This window comes from Rhinoderma darwinii, chromosome 4 (genome assembly GCF_050947455.1).
Source record: "Rhinoderma darwinii isolate aRhiDar2 chromosome 4, aRhiDar2.hap1, whole genome shotgun sequence".
NCBI lineage: Eukaryota > Metazoa > Chordata > Amphibia > Anura > Rhinodermatidae > Rhinoderma > Rhinoderma darwinii.
Window position 1 is genome coordinate 80,896,939 of NC_134690.1, and position 15,884 is coordinate 80,912,822.

General features: G+C 40.3%; 1 protein-coding gene across 1 annotated transcript in view; it reads left to right on the forward strand.

Annotated features, from left to right (window-relative positions):
* DNER (delta/notch like EGF repeat containing) overlaps positions 1-15,884 on the forward strand; it is a 259,501-nt gene that overhangs the window by 182,753 nt on the left and 60,864 nt on the right. The window contains exons 6-8 of the mRNA XM_075861264.1: positions 4,429-4,582; positions 4,703-4,816; positions 5,611-5,835. Of these exons, the coding sequence (XP_075717379.1) occupies positions 4,429-4,582; positions 4,703-4,816; positions 5,611-5,835 (493 nt within the window). The remainder of the gene's footprint in view (positions 1-4,428; positions 4,583-4,702; positions 4,817-5,610; positions 5,836-15,884) is intronic.

Here is a 15,884-nt window from a genome sequence, read left to right on the forward strand (position 1 = left end):
ATTAAAAGATGAAAAGGAGACGCAATCTCAAGCTGAAGAGTAGTAACGGGCAGCTTGCCCGAGCCTACGCGTTTCGAGCACGTGCAGTGCTCTTAGTCATGGCAGAGAATGCAATAAAAGTGGGAATGATACTTCCTTTTTAAACTTGACACGGCGCTGAATCATCCTTTCCTTTTTCTGCATCATTTACCGCTGGCCGTCGTGGGGATCCGAGCGAAGTGTTTCTGGAGACGTAAACCGGTGAGCTGGAGGTTTCCTCCCTTTTCTACTACATCAAAATGTACGGCTTCTTGGATCCACTATAGGATGGTGCTATAAAGCACAAAATGGCATTAATTTGTGGTGGATTAGTCAGCGGTCTGGTGGCAGCCAGGGTAAGATAGGGCCAAACCGATTGCCCCACCTCCAGAAGTCCACATCACTTTTTTTTATCCATCATCCCAATGTGTCCAATATGTCATATGTCGGATACATCATTCCCATCTGTTTCATCTGGTATCCCATCAACTAAACCTTTGAATATTGATAACCATTTCATTGGGATACTTATAATACTATAGGGTGTGTATATTCTCCAATTATTAGAGTTATCATAGCTCGCGTGTGTGTATGTGTGTGTGTATATGTATATATATATATATATATATATATATATATATAGTATGAAAGATGATTTTTTGGTAGCTATTTTTTCAGCCCTTATGAAAGCCCCATTGTTTGCCTTCTCTTATATCCACTCATCCTACAGCTGTTTCGGCAGTCCAATCGCACAGTCTGTAATCTCATAATATAACAGTTATTGGGCATTAGCAACAACAAAGTATTAATATAAATTCTTCAGAGTTTGAGTATAATGTGAATGATGGTACAGAGTAGAACAAGCTCCCAAACCTAGGGAGTTCAAACAATTAAGAGGCCAGTGTCTCTTTAAATCCCATTAACATATCGGAGCACAGTACCATCTGTCTTCTAATAATAAAGTAGATGTCAATGCTGTGCTCAGTAGATAACGAAACATTCATGTAGCCAGAGCTGCTCTTCGCTCTTGTCAGCCTCACTCTCTCTCCACTGTGTGGTCATTTTGGCCATGTTTATTTAGCCATATATTAAATTTTTCTAGCTTTCATTATGTTTATTTCGTGTTTTAGCTCAACAGCACATTCTAAGTAGGGGTGCACTTATGAAAATGTTCACCTTTATCATCATTAAGGGTGTATCTATACGGGGTGCATTTACTCGTATATTGACAAATCTAAGTTTACTTTAAGGCCCCATACACGCGACCGTAGATTTTATGGGTAATTATGGACCATTCATTCCTATGGCTGACAGACACCTTCCCGCATATTTACGGGAAGGTGTCCAGGCCGTAGAAGGCTTCCGTAAAAAATAGGACAGGTCCTGTAGCTTCTAGGTTTACTGACTATACGCTGCCCAGATCCCCGGGCTTCTTCCTTCTTCATCTGTGTGACATCCCGATCTCCACATACAAGAAGTCAATAGTGCGACCTCTGATCAACACGGCCCGTGCTTGCATTCCGGCTATGTGGAAACAGGTCGAGCCGCCCACGGTGCGCCTTTGGTTTCAGAAGATTCAAGAAGTGAAACGTATGGAGGAGCTTACGTCTGGTCAACCTGGGTAATCTTTGAGAATTCTTCGGAGTATATCGCTCTGCTGTCCTAAGAATATGTAACTAAATTTACTTATTTTTCCTATGAGACGTCTGCTTATGGGGTGGATGCTGAGGATAAGCCCCCCTTTACCCTTCTTCTTCCTCCCTTTTTCCTTCCCCTTTCTGGTTCTTTCTTTCTCATCTTATTCTTTTTATCCGTATGATCTTCCTTGGTGCTCACATGTTACAAATGTATATCATTGAGTCGTGATATGTTTTATGTAGGGAATAAACAAAAGCATTACTGAGAGAAATAAATAAAAGCAGAATAATAAAAAAAAAAAATAGGACAAGTCCGACATTTTTTTTTGTACGGAGTGTGCTCCCATACTTTATAATGAGAGCACGGTCCACAAATGTGGATGACTGTCCGCAGTCGGCCGTGCTCGTATTCACAGACTGTGATTACGGGCACGGTCGTGTGCATGGGGCCTTAGGTGATATTATCGCACCACACTCACAACTGGGTGCAGGCACGCTCAGTGGCTTTATTGTAAAAAAAAAAAGGACACTACACCTCCTCCGCTGGAAAATATGCTTTTGCTGGAAAGAATCATGTTTTTATGTCCTCTGAATATCCATGTGCAGGCTGAGGTTGAGGGTTCGTCTGCCAGCTCCTCTTTGTTTCCACATTAAAATGATTTATATTATTTATTCCTTTTCCGCATTCATATTTACTTCTGCCAGTCCCATCTTATTTGCTGTTAGATTCCATGCCGGAGATAGAAAGCGTTAACCCTTTGTGAAACCCTGGTCCTATGAATCATGAAATGACACCAGTGACAACTGTGCCCTACAGGAAGATTAATGCCGCGACTTATCAGTAATGCACCGGCTCACACGTCTCATTCAGTGGTTCTAATCAGATTAAAGCAACTTTTATTAACAAGCTGTCGTTGTTATCATGTGTAATGTTTATTTATCACCCTGGGGTATAAAGCGCTTTGTTGTAGATATTGGGAATGATTCTCAAAAAGAGAAATCTTGCTTGTAATGCTTTTGTGTGCTCAGACCATAGACTATGGAGTATACTTGGCTAATAATCCAATTCATCTCATGTGAAATAAAGAAATGTTCAACGTTATCTTCCCGTCTAAGCAGAAATGTATTTATGTCATGTAACCTTATAAATTGCTGCTGTTCTGTCGGCCTATACTACTTTAGTTTAACAACGTTGGAGACATAACAATAGAAATCGTCTAGACTACTAAAATTTTAGTTTTCAGATTTCCCTTTGGCATTGGCAATGCCTTTATTATTGCAGATGTTTCCCTCTCTGTCCACTCCAGAATCGAGCTTACCACTCCTGATGTCAAACCCAATAATCCTTGATCCCTTCTGGGTTTCATTACAGCTTACACCTCACTATTAGGGTATGTTCACATGGCCGTAAACGCCAAAAAAAACGGCCGAAAAATTGGAAGCAGAACGCCTCCAAACATCTGCCCATTGATTTCAATGGGAAAAACGGCGTTCTGTTCCGACGGGCCGTTTTTTTACACGGCCGCTTTGAAAATGCCTGCGTTTTTCACAGACTCTATTGAAAACAGCTACAAAAACTTCTGTAAAAAACGCAAATCGCGAGTGGCTTAAAAAAACGTCTGAAAATCAGGAGCTGTTTTCTCTTGAAAACAGCTCTGTATTTTCAGACGTTTTTCACTCAGCGTGTGAACATACCCTTATGGTGCATTCTGACTAGAATTGTTCAGCCATGTTCACACGTTCAGTATTCTGACGCCTAAATCTTGACAGAATCCGCTAACATTCCACCGTAAGTGCACTCAGAAAAATATGGAAAATTGAATGTAGATTTTAAAAAATGCAAATTCGAGCCACAGATTTAGCACTGAAAAGCTGCAGATTAGCTCTATAATATTACAGAGCCTAACCCGTGTGTCGATTCACTGGAAAATCCGAATGTCTAAAATATCCACGGCCTATAGCAAATCCGTTCTGTGTGAACATAACCTAAATCCCTCTGGGAATAACATGTAAATGTTGCTTTTGCCCCTTCAGCTAAACTCCGCCGACAATTGCTGTGAGCAGTGGAAACTGCACAAAAATCTATTTTTTTTTTTCACAAATTGCTATTTTTGTGCTGTTCTGTTCGCGGATTTTCTGTGTCTTACATAGAAAAGTTAATACATTTCACCTTATGTTCACACTTATGACAGATCCGGAACAGCATTGTGGCTTCAGTTATGAAGAGAAGCCATGGCGCATATGTGAACAGCGTCTATCTGTTCCAAAATTGTAAAATAAATAATTTATCCGTAAAAATGCACATAATGTTCAGACAGTTACAGGAATTTATATATAGACAACATGCAGCTTGTGACCTGTAACCCTAGGGAATGTTATGTGTAAATATAAAAAAAAAAAAGTACTGGCAACTCCGAGCCAAAACATTCGCCTCTTCTTTCATTCTTTACAATTTCACAATCCAAAAAGTTAACCGTAGTCCTCTATGAGTGCCTCCCCCTCCTCACAGATCCGAATATCTGTGCAGAAACTCCTGAACGGATCTGCTGCAAGAACGTTTTTGGCTCCTTAGTCATTCTCCAGCCAATATGTGTTTGCATTCTGCTTTTTTTTTCTTCATTCATTTCTAGGTTTATTGCCCCTTAGTAGCTGAGAATATCATTATTGTTCATATACTGTAAAAGCATAGGATTTTTTTTATATATATGTATATATACAATTTAAAGCTTTTATTTCCTTTGTATCCTATTATTGTTCTATTTTCTATCCACAGGGCACTTATTCCTGTCACTGTGATGCTGGATACATTGGTTCCTACTGTGAGGAATATGATGCCTGCCATAGTCACCCCTGCCAAAATAATGCCACCTGCAGTGACCTCCCACAGAAGCATGATGAGAAAAATGCAACCTGCGCTTGCTTGCCTGGTATGTGTTCTGCATAGACTAACGGAAAGTCAGCAGCAATAACTAGCAGTCAAAACTGAAATAACACAATATAATAGAAGTGCCATCCGTTCATACAGTTTATAAATGTTCTCTGCGCAGGTTACACTGGGGAATATTGTGAAGCCCTAGTGGATCACTGCTCTCCCCAGCCATGTAGAAATGGAGCCACCTGTGTGACAAGTCTCAGTGGGTTCAGCTGCCAGTGCCCTGAGGGTAAGTAGGTGCAGCTACATAACAAGTGTGTAAGTGACTTGTGGAAATAGCCTTTGAACTTGTTCGAAATAAAATTGAATCCATAGATGTAGTAAAGTAATAAGGCCCTGAAGTAAAAGATCCATACCTGGATCTATATTATGACATTACATGTTATAGGTGCTGTATACTACTCTAGATGTTTATAATAATCCTCCATTGAATTATATAGTGATATCCATGGTGCCTCTACTTTGTATTGATGTTCACTACACTAAAAATTTTCTGACCTGGTTACGGGTTTACATACTTCTCTTCATTTCTATATTCCTACTCCATAATTTTGTGATTGCTAACAAGAAATGAAAGAAATCCTTATGATGGGTTCAATCAATGATGCCCACGCTTGTGTATGTGGAAGTATTGGAAACCTCACCGACTTCGGTTCGCTAAGTTGAAATACACTATGTAAATGGAGTTCTATATTTCTTCACTGAAGGATAGGAATGCTATGATTTTATTATCCACCATTTGTTGTTATTTTTTTTTAAATTTATGGGTTTTGTTGGAACGTCAATAAAGTTTAATATTATAAAAATTATTAATGGCAAAATTTGTCATCAATTTATCATCTTCCTGCCATTGAAGGACTTTGGACCCAGCAGTTCAGTTTTTATTATGATAAGATATTTTTTATCCTGTTACCTAATTCCAAAATTCACATTTATAAATCTGTAAGTATGGACTTAGAGTTTTGTTGAACAGATGTAAAATGTCTGAAAAACCTAAGAGTTGATGAGTGTTATTATTTGCAGGCTTTTTTGGCTCCTTCTGTGAGGACAAAGTAGATCCATGTTCCACGTCTCCTTGCTTGAATAATGCTAGTTGTTACTCAGCTGGCCTGTCATTCGCCTGCCGATGCAGTCCAGGATACACGGGTCCTACATGTGCCCAGCTTGTGGATTTTTGCGCCCTTAGTCCTTGTGCCCATGGGATCTGCCGTAGCATTGGAACTAGTTACAAATGTTTATGCATTCCAGGTAAGTTTATTCAATCCAGCGATCAAGTTTTTATTGATATTATTTTGGCGTTTAATAGGCATCTAATTTATTTTGATTGAAAAATTACAGACTTATCAGTTGCAGTCTCTAATAGTGCAATTCGGTAAAATATTGATGCTAGACCATAGCAGGCATTTAGTTTGTGATGAGAAAAGGGTAGCTAATAAACAGTATATTGTGGATGCTTGCCGAACTGTTTACCATTGCAAAACAATGGGGAGATGTATTAAGCCAGAATGTTATCGCAAAACACATCAAAAATGTTCATTGCATGGTCAAAATCTATTATGTATTTTATCGATTTACTATGTACCTTGACTCGTACCTTGACAGTTTTGAAAGTGTTATGAAAAAGGGGCATGACTAAGTAGCAGATTGTGCCAAATTTATTAAGTATCTGTCACCAATGTTTGGGGTGTTATCAGTGTTAGTTTATAATATATTGTCTTGTGAACATTCAGTTAAAAGTTTCTGCTCTTAGAATATGGAGACAAAAAAATAAATGCTTTTTTAAAAAAAAGTGATTATACTGTGCAAAAGTTGTAAAACATAAAAAAAATTCTATAAATTTTGCATCGCTGTAATTGTATCAACCCACAGAATAAACGTAAAAAGTCATTTATACCGCAGGGTGAACGGCATTATAAAAACGTAAAGAATAAATAACAATGGTTTTTTCCCCTTTGCCTGGAAAAAGGGAAAAATTTATCAAAATGTCCCATGTACCCCAAAATGGTACCAATGAAAACTACAGCTCATCTTGAACAAAACAAACCTTATGGCTCTCAGAATATGGCGACAGAATATGTTTTTATTTATTTTGTACAAAAGTAGTAAAACATAAAAAGAACTATAAATTTGGTATCGCTGTAATCGTATTGACCCTTAGAATAAAGTTAACATGTCATTTATACCGCACTGTAAACACTGTAAAAACGAAACCCAACAAACACCAAAAATTTCTGGTTTTTTTTTCCAATCTCTCCATCCCCAAAAAATGTATAATACTTATTCAATACATTGTACCCCAAAATGGTGCCATTAAAAAGTACAACTCGTCCCACGAAGAAAACAGCCATCATTTGACTATGTCGATGGCAAAATTAAAAAGCTATGGGCTTCGGAAAGTGGGAATAAATGAAAGATAAAAATCACAGTGTCCAGAAGGCCAAAAAAGGCTCCGAAATAAGGCCATAGACTAGTCCCTGATACATTTTTAAAAGGCTTAAATTCTGCCAATACCTGCCCAGTAGGATCGCAAGATATGGAGTTAAAATGTACAAGCTGTGCGAAAGTACATCAGGGTACAGCCACAGTTGTCGAGTTTAACAAAGGAAGGACACCAGGATTGAAAGCCCAGAATGCCTCATCCAGGGAGTTTGTGGGAAAATAGTGTGGGGTTTGGTGCACCCACTGCTGGACCAGGGTTATTACCTCTACGTGGACAACTTCTATACCACCATCCACGCCTCGCTTCCAGAAGTACTGCAGCATGTGGCGCCATACGCAGAAACCAGAGAGGCCTCCCTAGTTCGCTGCTTGGGCAAACATTAAGCAGGGGTGGAAGCAGGGCACTATACTGCGAGAACATGATGTTGGTCAAGTATAATGACAAGATGGATGTCCTTATATTGACCACAATACACTGTAGCTCAATACACGGCAGCATACACGTACAGTAATCCTCAAGCCAGATTGCACCCAGCTGTTATCGATCACAGTTCATAAACTTAGATATAATCGATAACAGCTGGATCCTGCATTTAATATTTAAATTTCACCTTCGCTTTATTTCCTGTGAAATGCCTAAAAGGATAAGAAACTTCCTAAATACTGTTTTGAATACTTTTAGAGGTGCACTCTCTAAAATGGGGTGATTTATAGGGGGTTTCTGATATAAAGGTCCCTCAAAGCAGGGGCGTAGCTAGGTTCTCCAGCACCCGGGGCAAAGATTCAGTTTGGCACTCCCCCCCCAACCTCTTTTCCGACATCTTCCCCCTCGCCATGTTTGTTTTCTCTACCAATCAATGACATGTAATTTCTTTTCCACATTTTTTTATGTAACTCGAGCATAAAATCAATTGTACATTTTACAAGCAATATAGTTCTTTACACAACACCAGAACCAAGTTCATTACATATATACAGCACCAGAACCAAGCTCAGTAAATAAATACAGCATCAGAACCAAGCTCAGTACATAAATACAGCACCAGAACCCAGCTCATAACATATATACAGCACCAGAACAAAGCTCAGTACATAAATACAGTTCCACAACAAAGCTCACTGTCACGTAGGGTTCGTGGACCCACTGGGCCGTAACGCCTTGGTATGGCAGCTGGCCAACAGGGTGCAGGTCACAGTCTATAGTTCATATAGGGTACCTGTGGCAGCTCGGACAGTAGTAAGACAAGCTCGCCTGGGATTAGGCAGCAGGTAGACGTCAGGCGTGGAGTACTAGGACAGGCGTGGAATACGGCACAGCACGACTACAGCACGGCACTTGACCAGGATAGCATGGGATACAGGAACAGGGAACACTGGGAACTGGAAAACACTAGGAGACCATTTGCTTAAACAAACTAGGATACGACAAATAACGGTCAGGCATGGGAGCAAGGGGCTGGGCCCTTCTTATAGTCCAGGGCACTCATGGGCTGATTTCACATTAAAGTCTAGTGCGCGCGCTGCCCTTTTAAGAGCGGGCACAAGCGTGCGCGCGCATCCTACGGGACCCGGCTGAGGTAAGTGGAAGTGAGCGCTGGCGTCTCCTGAGGAGTAGACTGGGGCCAGCGGTCGCCGACCCATGGCTGCGGCCGTCAGGAGGTGAGTGAACCTGGCAGGCCACGGCCATGAACATGACACGCTGTACATAAATACGGCACCAGAACAAAGCTCATTACATATATACAGCACCAGAACCAAGCTCAGTACATAAATACAGTACCAGAACAAAACTCAGTACATATATATAGTACCAGAACCAAGCTCAGTACATATATACAACACCAGCACAAATACAGCTCAATTTAGTGCAACCCCTGCCGTATAGGTTTGCACTAAATTGTTTCCAGCTCCCAGCATGGCCCGAACAATGGTAAGGCTATGCTGGGAGTTGCTGATTCACAAAAAAAAAATCATATCATAATCATACCACCCATTATCTCGCTGCAGATCATACAGTGACTACAGTACTGATTAGAGGCAGAATAAACATTTACATTAATTGACTCACCGGTGACGTCTCAGATTCTAGTTATTTTTCTCCTTCTGGTCCAGACCTCTATGATAACTTCTCCAGGTCACAGCCCATTTCTGCAGTTTGCCTCAGATGTCTTCAGCTTCTCACTTTTCAAATATTTCTACACCTATAAACAAAGATAAAATTCTCATTATACCAAACACTACGCCCCTAAATATAATAACGCCATACACTGCACCTCTAATTATAATAGCACCATACACAGGATATACACTGTAAACACTATACCAATCACATTACAAAAATCAATCAAACACACCACTTCATTCACATTCCTGTATTTACTTGCTTTCTGCTTGCAGTTGCAGACCATTACAAGTGTGCACCACCAATGACCCATATACTGTTTGATCCCCCATCACTTTAGCAGGCTGGTTGCAGCTTTGCTGAGGAGATAAACCTGCTGGTGCTGTGCAGCAGTTGTGAGTCATACACCTTGCATGGGAACGAGTCTTCTTCTTCTCGGCAGCAAAACTGAAGCTGTGCTCTGTTGGCAGAGCAGAAAGCAAGCCTAGCGCTGATTGGCTAAAGCTCGGCCAATCAATGTTAGGCTTGATTTCTACATGTAGTCAGGCAGGACTCTACTGATTAGCTGGGAACCTGTGCAGAAAACAAGTCTAGCGTTGATTTGCCGGGGCTCGGCCAATAATCACTAGACTTCTTTACTGCACACTCCCATCATTGCAGAGGAGCATCTCTAAGCAAAGTGTTGTTGTGAACACCAGGGGGCAGCAGTGCCCGAGCCCAACACTATCCGACATTGATTGTTTGAGCACCCGGCCCACTGTTCACCAGACCATCTGGCATATGCCAGATGGCCATTCCGGCCCTGCTGGCGCCCCCCTCAAAGTTGCGCCCGGGGCACATGCACCGCCTGCGCCCCCCTAGCTACGCCCCTGCTCAAAGCCAAGAACAAAAATGGCCCTTGGAAAACGGTTTTGGACATTTTCTTGAAATTGTAAAAATTGCGGCTAATTTTATGAGCCTTCTAACCTCCTAAAAAATAAAGGGATGTCTGGCATGACTATCTGTCTTCCAAGCAGAGAAATTAAAATGTTGACATTTTCCATAAATGTGAGTGTTTTGTTTGTTTTTTTTACAAATAAACAGATTTACCCTATCATATAGCACAATGGGGCAAATTTACTGAGACCGGCGTTTTATATGACAGTTTTCGTCTGAAGCCCGTGGAGTAAGATGCAACAAATTGTTTGTGGGCCTGAAAAAAAATCTATGCCATCTACAAGCTGGTATCGATTTCTGCTATCATTTACGCCAGTGTCTAGTGAATGTGTCCCACCCACTAAGGCCAAAAGCTGGCTGCAGTGCATTTAGTGGCATTAAATATTGGTGTACGTGTACTCAAGCCATAAGGCGGTATAACTTGTAAGGTACTGTAGCATATCTAACATGCGAATTTCACCAAATATATTTTGGCTCAAGCACCATTTTGACATAGTTTTTACCTACTCACAAATCCATTATTCCTGCTATTGATAATTCAACCTGATTTAGTTTCTTCATGTACTGGGAAATGGCATATTTATAGAAGAACCCTATCAAGTTGATCATTGTAGGTATGACTACTTTTTCTGCACAGTTATGCATTTATGTAGTTTCCACTATGTATAGCCCCAGCATATTTCACAGTGCTGTACACATAAGTATTCACGTACATGGATCTTTATCCCTGCTCCCGACATACACGATAAACGTGTCCATAAGACTCCATTAGCCTGATAGAGGCCAAAAATGTGTCTTTTTGACCTCCGTTGGGCTAGTATACGTTAGTATACCTTTTTTTTTAACAGTGGAATACCGTAGCAGACTATGCTACTCGGTCCCGCTGGACCCTGCAAAAAAGTATACCGCACGGTATCCTTTTTTTTAAAAACATGGGTGCCTATAGGTGACAAATGCCACTGTATACATTTAATGTATATATCACGGGTTTTCCAATAGCTTTTCATGACGTATACGTTAAACGGATACCAGTCTATGGGTGCTAAATACATTAAACGGATGCAGTATCATCTGTAACCCATAGACTATAATGGTATCCATTTTACGGATGCGTCATGAGCTCCTATAACGTACTTTATGATGTTTCCATTTAACGGAAACCAGTAAAGTCTTTGTGACAGATGCCATTGTTAGGCATTCATCACAGCCTACGTTTAACCTATATGTCGGGAACTTTTTCCCGGCGTATACATTAAACATAGGCCAAAAACATGATGTGAATAGGGCCTTACAATCTAATCCTCCTATCTCAGACACATATACATTTACATGATTTCATAGGAAGCCAAATTAATTATCAGTACGTTCTTGGAATATTGGAGCCTCAAAACTTGGAAGGAGCAGTGAGAGAAACCTTGCAAATATTGCCATCATTAAATACAGATTCATGACCATAGTCTATAAGGTTAAGCACTGAGCCAACATGCACGATAAGAAAATTAAAAAAAGCTTTAAAGGGGTTATCTTACTATGCATATATGGGCATATGGAGTGAATAGAGGGGGATCCCTTCTCAGGAGTCCCTTCTATGTGACTGAACGGAGTACCGCTCTTTAAGAGCTGTCCCACTCTGGCAGATCCTGTGTGCCTATGCATTATATGAACGGCCATTCATTTGAATGGCCAGCATGTAATGGTACATTTCCCTTGCAGACGATTCAGAAGAAATGTAAACCTAGATGCAGCTTCCTCCAGCGATAAGAGCTGATCTTCGTGGGCTAGAGACATTAGACCCACGGCGAGCACCTGATCGCCACGCCATTTCTTTATAAAAAAAAAAAAAGGGATTTCTTTGTGAGACAATCCCTTTGACCCTCTTCACCAGAAGTAAATTGTTGATTATCTAGAAAGACAGATCTGATATTCAGCTCTTCATAGGGTACATATCTCCTAGTGTGTACTTTGGATAGACATAAATAATTTCTGTAAATGTGACTTTTTTCCTGCAAAAGCATCACATAAATAAAATCTCTAAGTTGACCATTTGATGGTTTGTGAGTGGAGAAAATTACCCTTGAAAGATCTCAAACACTGGTATTTGGTTTAGATCAGAACAGCAGGAAGCATTAAGATTTCCGTCTTATTTTTTCCGTCAAACAGAATAAGTCCTCAGTCTTTTGGACTCACAGGCAGGCGCTCTGACCTTGAGTGACCCATTGTTCTGATTGAGCTGGTGACAGAATTGTATTTTATTCATGAGAGCATAATTCAGTTTCATATAAAGCAAGTGGGGAAAACAGTCATAATATATGGTTTTGCAATGTAGGACATTTTATAATTCCCTTTAGACAGTGGGGAAAAGTTACATTATGAATACATTTTATAGAATTCATTTTTAGAAACTGCCTAATAATGGACGAAATATCCAGGATATAAGAGAATTTGTTATACACCCAAATAACCCTCAGAAATATTCTCTCAGTGATCCCTTGTGTGCACACTCTAATTTCCCTATTGTATGCAAACTCTAGAGCCAATTTCAGAGCTAGACAGATTTTTGGCCACTAAACCATCACCATGTCATTATACTGCTGGGGAATAGCTATCTAAACATGCCTATGTCTAAAGTGTCCGTTTTAGCGTTATGTATAAAAATGAACTTATTATCCAGCGCACTGTATGTAAATTACCCTTGAAGAGTCATGTGGTTGTCCCGGTCTTTTGAGGAGTCCTGCAGTCCTGGCTTAATTGCCGTCCCACAGGTCCCGATACATCATTACCGGCTGCATCTGGAATATGCGCAGTATGAGGATGAAGCCGATTCCAGAATACAGTGCATTTGCTGGATGCTGCTGGAGATCCCTTGTAATGACATATCCCGGCCTGTAGTGAGAGCGTCTAAGAAACCAGGATAGGGAAGGTCGTTGCTAGTTACAACACAGGATCTAGTAGCAGGATAAAAAGCATGCAGAATAAAAGGGAAAGCAGATACGTGGTCTCAAGGCAAAACGGTGTCAAACAAAGATAGTCAGCATCCAAAGCATAGTACAAAGGGTCACAAGTAATACCTAAAAGCACTAAGGACCTGTTCACACGGCGGAGTTTGCGTGGCGGGTCCTGCCGCAAAGTCTGCCACGGAAATATTCCTGCCGTTGGCAGGAAGATTCCTCCTCCCATTGACTTCAGTGGGAGGTTCGGACGGAATATGCCCGGTGATCGAACCGGACGCTTCTGTGATCGCAATTTGAGTCACGTTACGCCTTGATCTCCATGCAGGTTCAAATCAGGTGGGGGGGGCGAGCTCGGAGAAGCAACAGATACACTGAGACGTTTCTCAAAGTAAAAATCCTTCTGACTTTATTTAACTGTAGTGGTCGCTTTTATAGCGTCAGAACAAAAAACATTCCATAACATATGAGTCATCTGTATATTCAATAAAACCCATTGGTGGAACACAAGGTATTCCCTTTTATGCTTAGGGGGGTTGGTCAAGTGATTGACCGCCATCTGTTCGCAATTTCAAAAGAGACAGCAGAGCAGCTGCAAACTATTTCTTCTCTTACCCTTTCTAAAATACCCATTCACATGCTCTCCTCTATAACATTTCACTCCTTGGGGCCCCAGATACATTATACATATATTTATTCCATAACAATCCCTCCTTTTGTGATTTTACCAACACCTAAATTCCAATGCTACTTCTATCTCCTGATAGCAAGGCTTCGATCCATTTCTTCACTTGATTCACACAGGTATGTAGGTGGGGTAATCTCACAACACTCTTTCATCATAATGTATAGGCCTCTGATTGAATGCTTCCCTTATTTTGCAAAATGTATAACAATTAAAACATGTAAGCAATACAAACAATATTATGAAACATATCAAGGGTTGGAATAACACATGCAGTATCTTAGTGGCAGTGGGGGAAAATCCTGTAAAAACGTCATACCAGTGATGGGCACTGGCATCTTTTATTGCTGACAATAAATTTATCACTTCCCTAGCTGCTATTGTAGCCAATACTTTCACTTTACTTAGAGTTACATTATGGGCTGCTATCAATTTCTTTACGTCTTTAGACTTTTGTAACACTTGTTTTAACTCTTCCAGTGGCAAACTAAAATTTCCATAGGGCAAAGGTTCAGGTACCCATACAGTGGACATTATTTCTTCTAAAGTAGGCAGGAACACTATAGTTTGGTTCCCCCCAAGTCAAATGCGTCACATTGTATAGACATCCTGAAAATGGTCCTATGAGATTAAACTGGCTAAGGGTCTGCTTGTCGTTAGTTATTAAGCATACATGCTGTGGACCTACTTCAATATAAACCTGTAGGTTAGCTTCTGGGATTATAGTGAGTGCGCATACATTATCCTGGTGCTGCATTACACAGGGTTCATATATCCCTGACTGTTGATTACATACATATCCTTGCTCTGTTAACTGGCACAAATCTATATTCCTTGTCTTATTTTGAGAATCTATGAGTGTTCCTTTCATTTCTGGCATCTAATATTGTCCTAATAATGTCACCGGATCAATCATTACCATTGGCATAACAATAAATTTGCATAATAGAGTAGGATTTTTCACATGAAATGCTATTAGTCTTCCTGCGCACCATTTAGGTGTACACTCAGTATACTCAGGCTGGAACAATAACCACGTATCATTTCTCTCTCCTATGGGCAGAACGTCTGTCCATTGCCTAACATGACTACTAAACAATTTATTCTTAAAATTATTCATCTGTTCTTGTTGCCACATCGTTTTAAGCGTACATACTGTCCAATTTACAAAAGTTGATACATTCTGTAATGTTCTATATTCGGTTAGCATACTTTCATTAAAAACATTTAGAAACAGTTGATCTATAGCTAACCCTTTCTGTTGTATGGCAAAGGTAGTAGGTAACCATGACGCACCTATCCTTAATGCAGTAGATGTGTCGTCTCCCACTGAGTTTCATTTGTTCATAACTGTTTCTAACTGTATACCATTCAATACTCCTAATCCCGTTCCTACCCCTCCTAATAGCGTGTCATGCCATTCTCTTTTTTGTCTATGACAGCTGGGGGATTCAGGGAAGGAAATATTGAAGTGTACATTCTTTTTCTGCTGTTGGGTTACAGCGCTCTTACAAGTGTGTGCGATTCTTTCCAGACTTTGTACTGTTATATGTGGCTTAAAACTATCTCTTAAAATTGTTATCAAGAATACAAAATATCTTCTATTTCTTATTTGGCTATTATTCATACATAATATCATCCCATCAGTTTCTTTTATTACAATCGTAGAGTTGAGCCTCTCCTTGTTGCATCTTTCATAAATCTTATTTATCATTTCATTTCTATTTTTACTGGTTGTATATTTCTGTCGATACTGTAAATCTGGTTCATAACAACAAAACAACAGCCGTCTCTTCTTGTATGCTAATGTTGGCTGTTTTGTCTATGTGAAGGTACACAGTCCCTCCATGTGGTCCTTTTCTCCAAGTCCCTTCGGTTGTAGTCACATTTGTAGTATAACACGGGTCATTGGCCTTACAGGTGTAGTTACCCTGCTTTCTATCCACTGTGGCATTCGCCCACCCTGTCCTGAACTGTTCCAGTGATTCTGTACTGATTACGTGTACAGGAGTAGCAGTTCTGCCTTTTTGTATAAGAGCACACGCAACAACCGCCGCAACAACCGCAAAGATCTTCATTCTTCTGGCTGAAGAACCTTTTTACAATGACTGGCGTGAATCCAGCTTGCCTTTCCTTCGAGCTTCACTGAGGTGCTTGTAACGAGTAG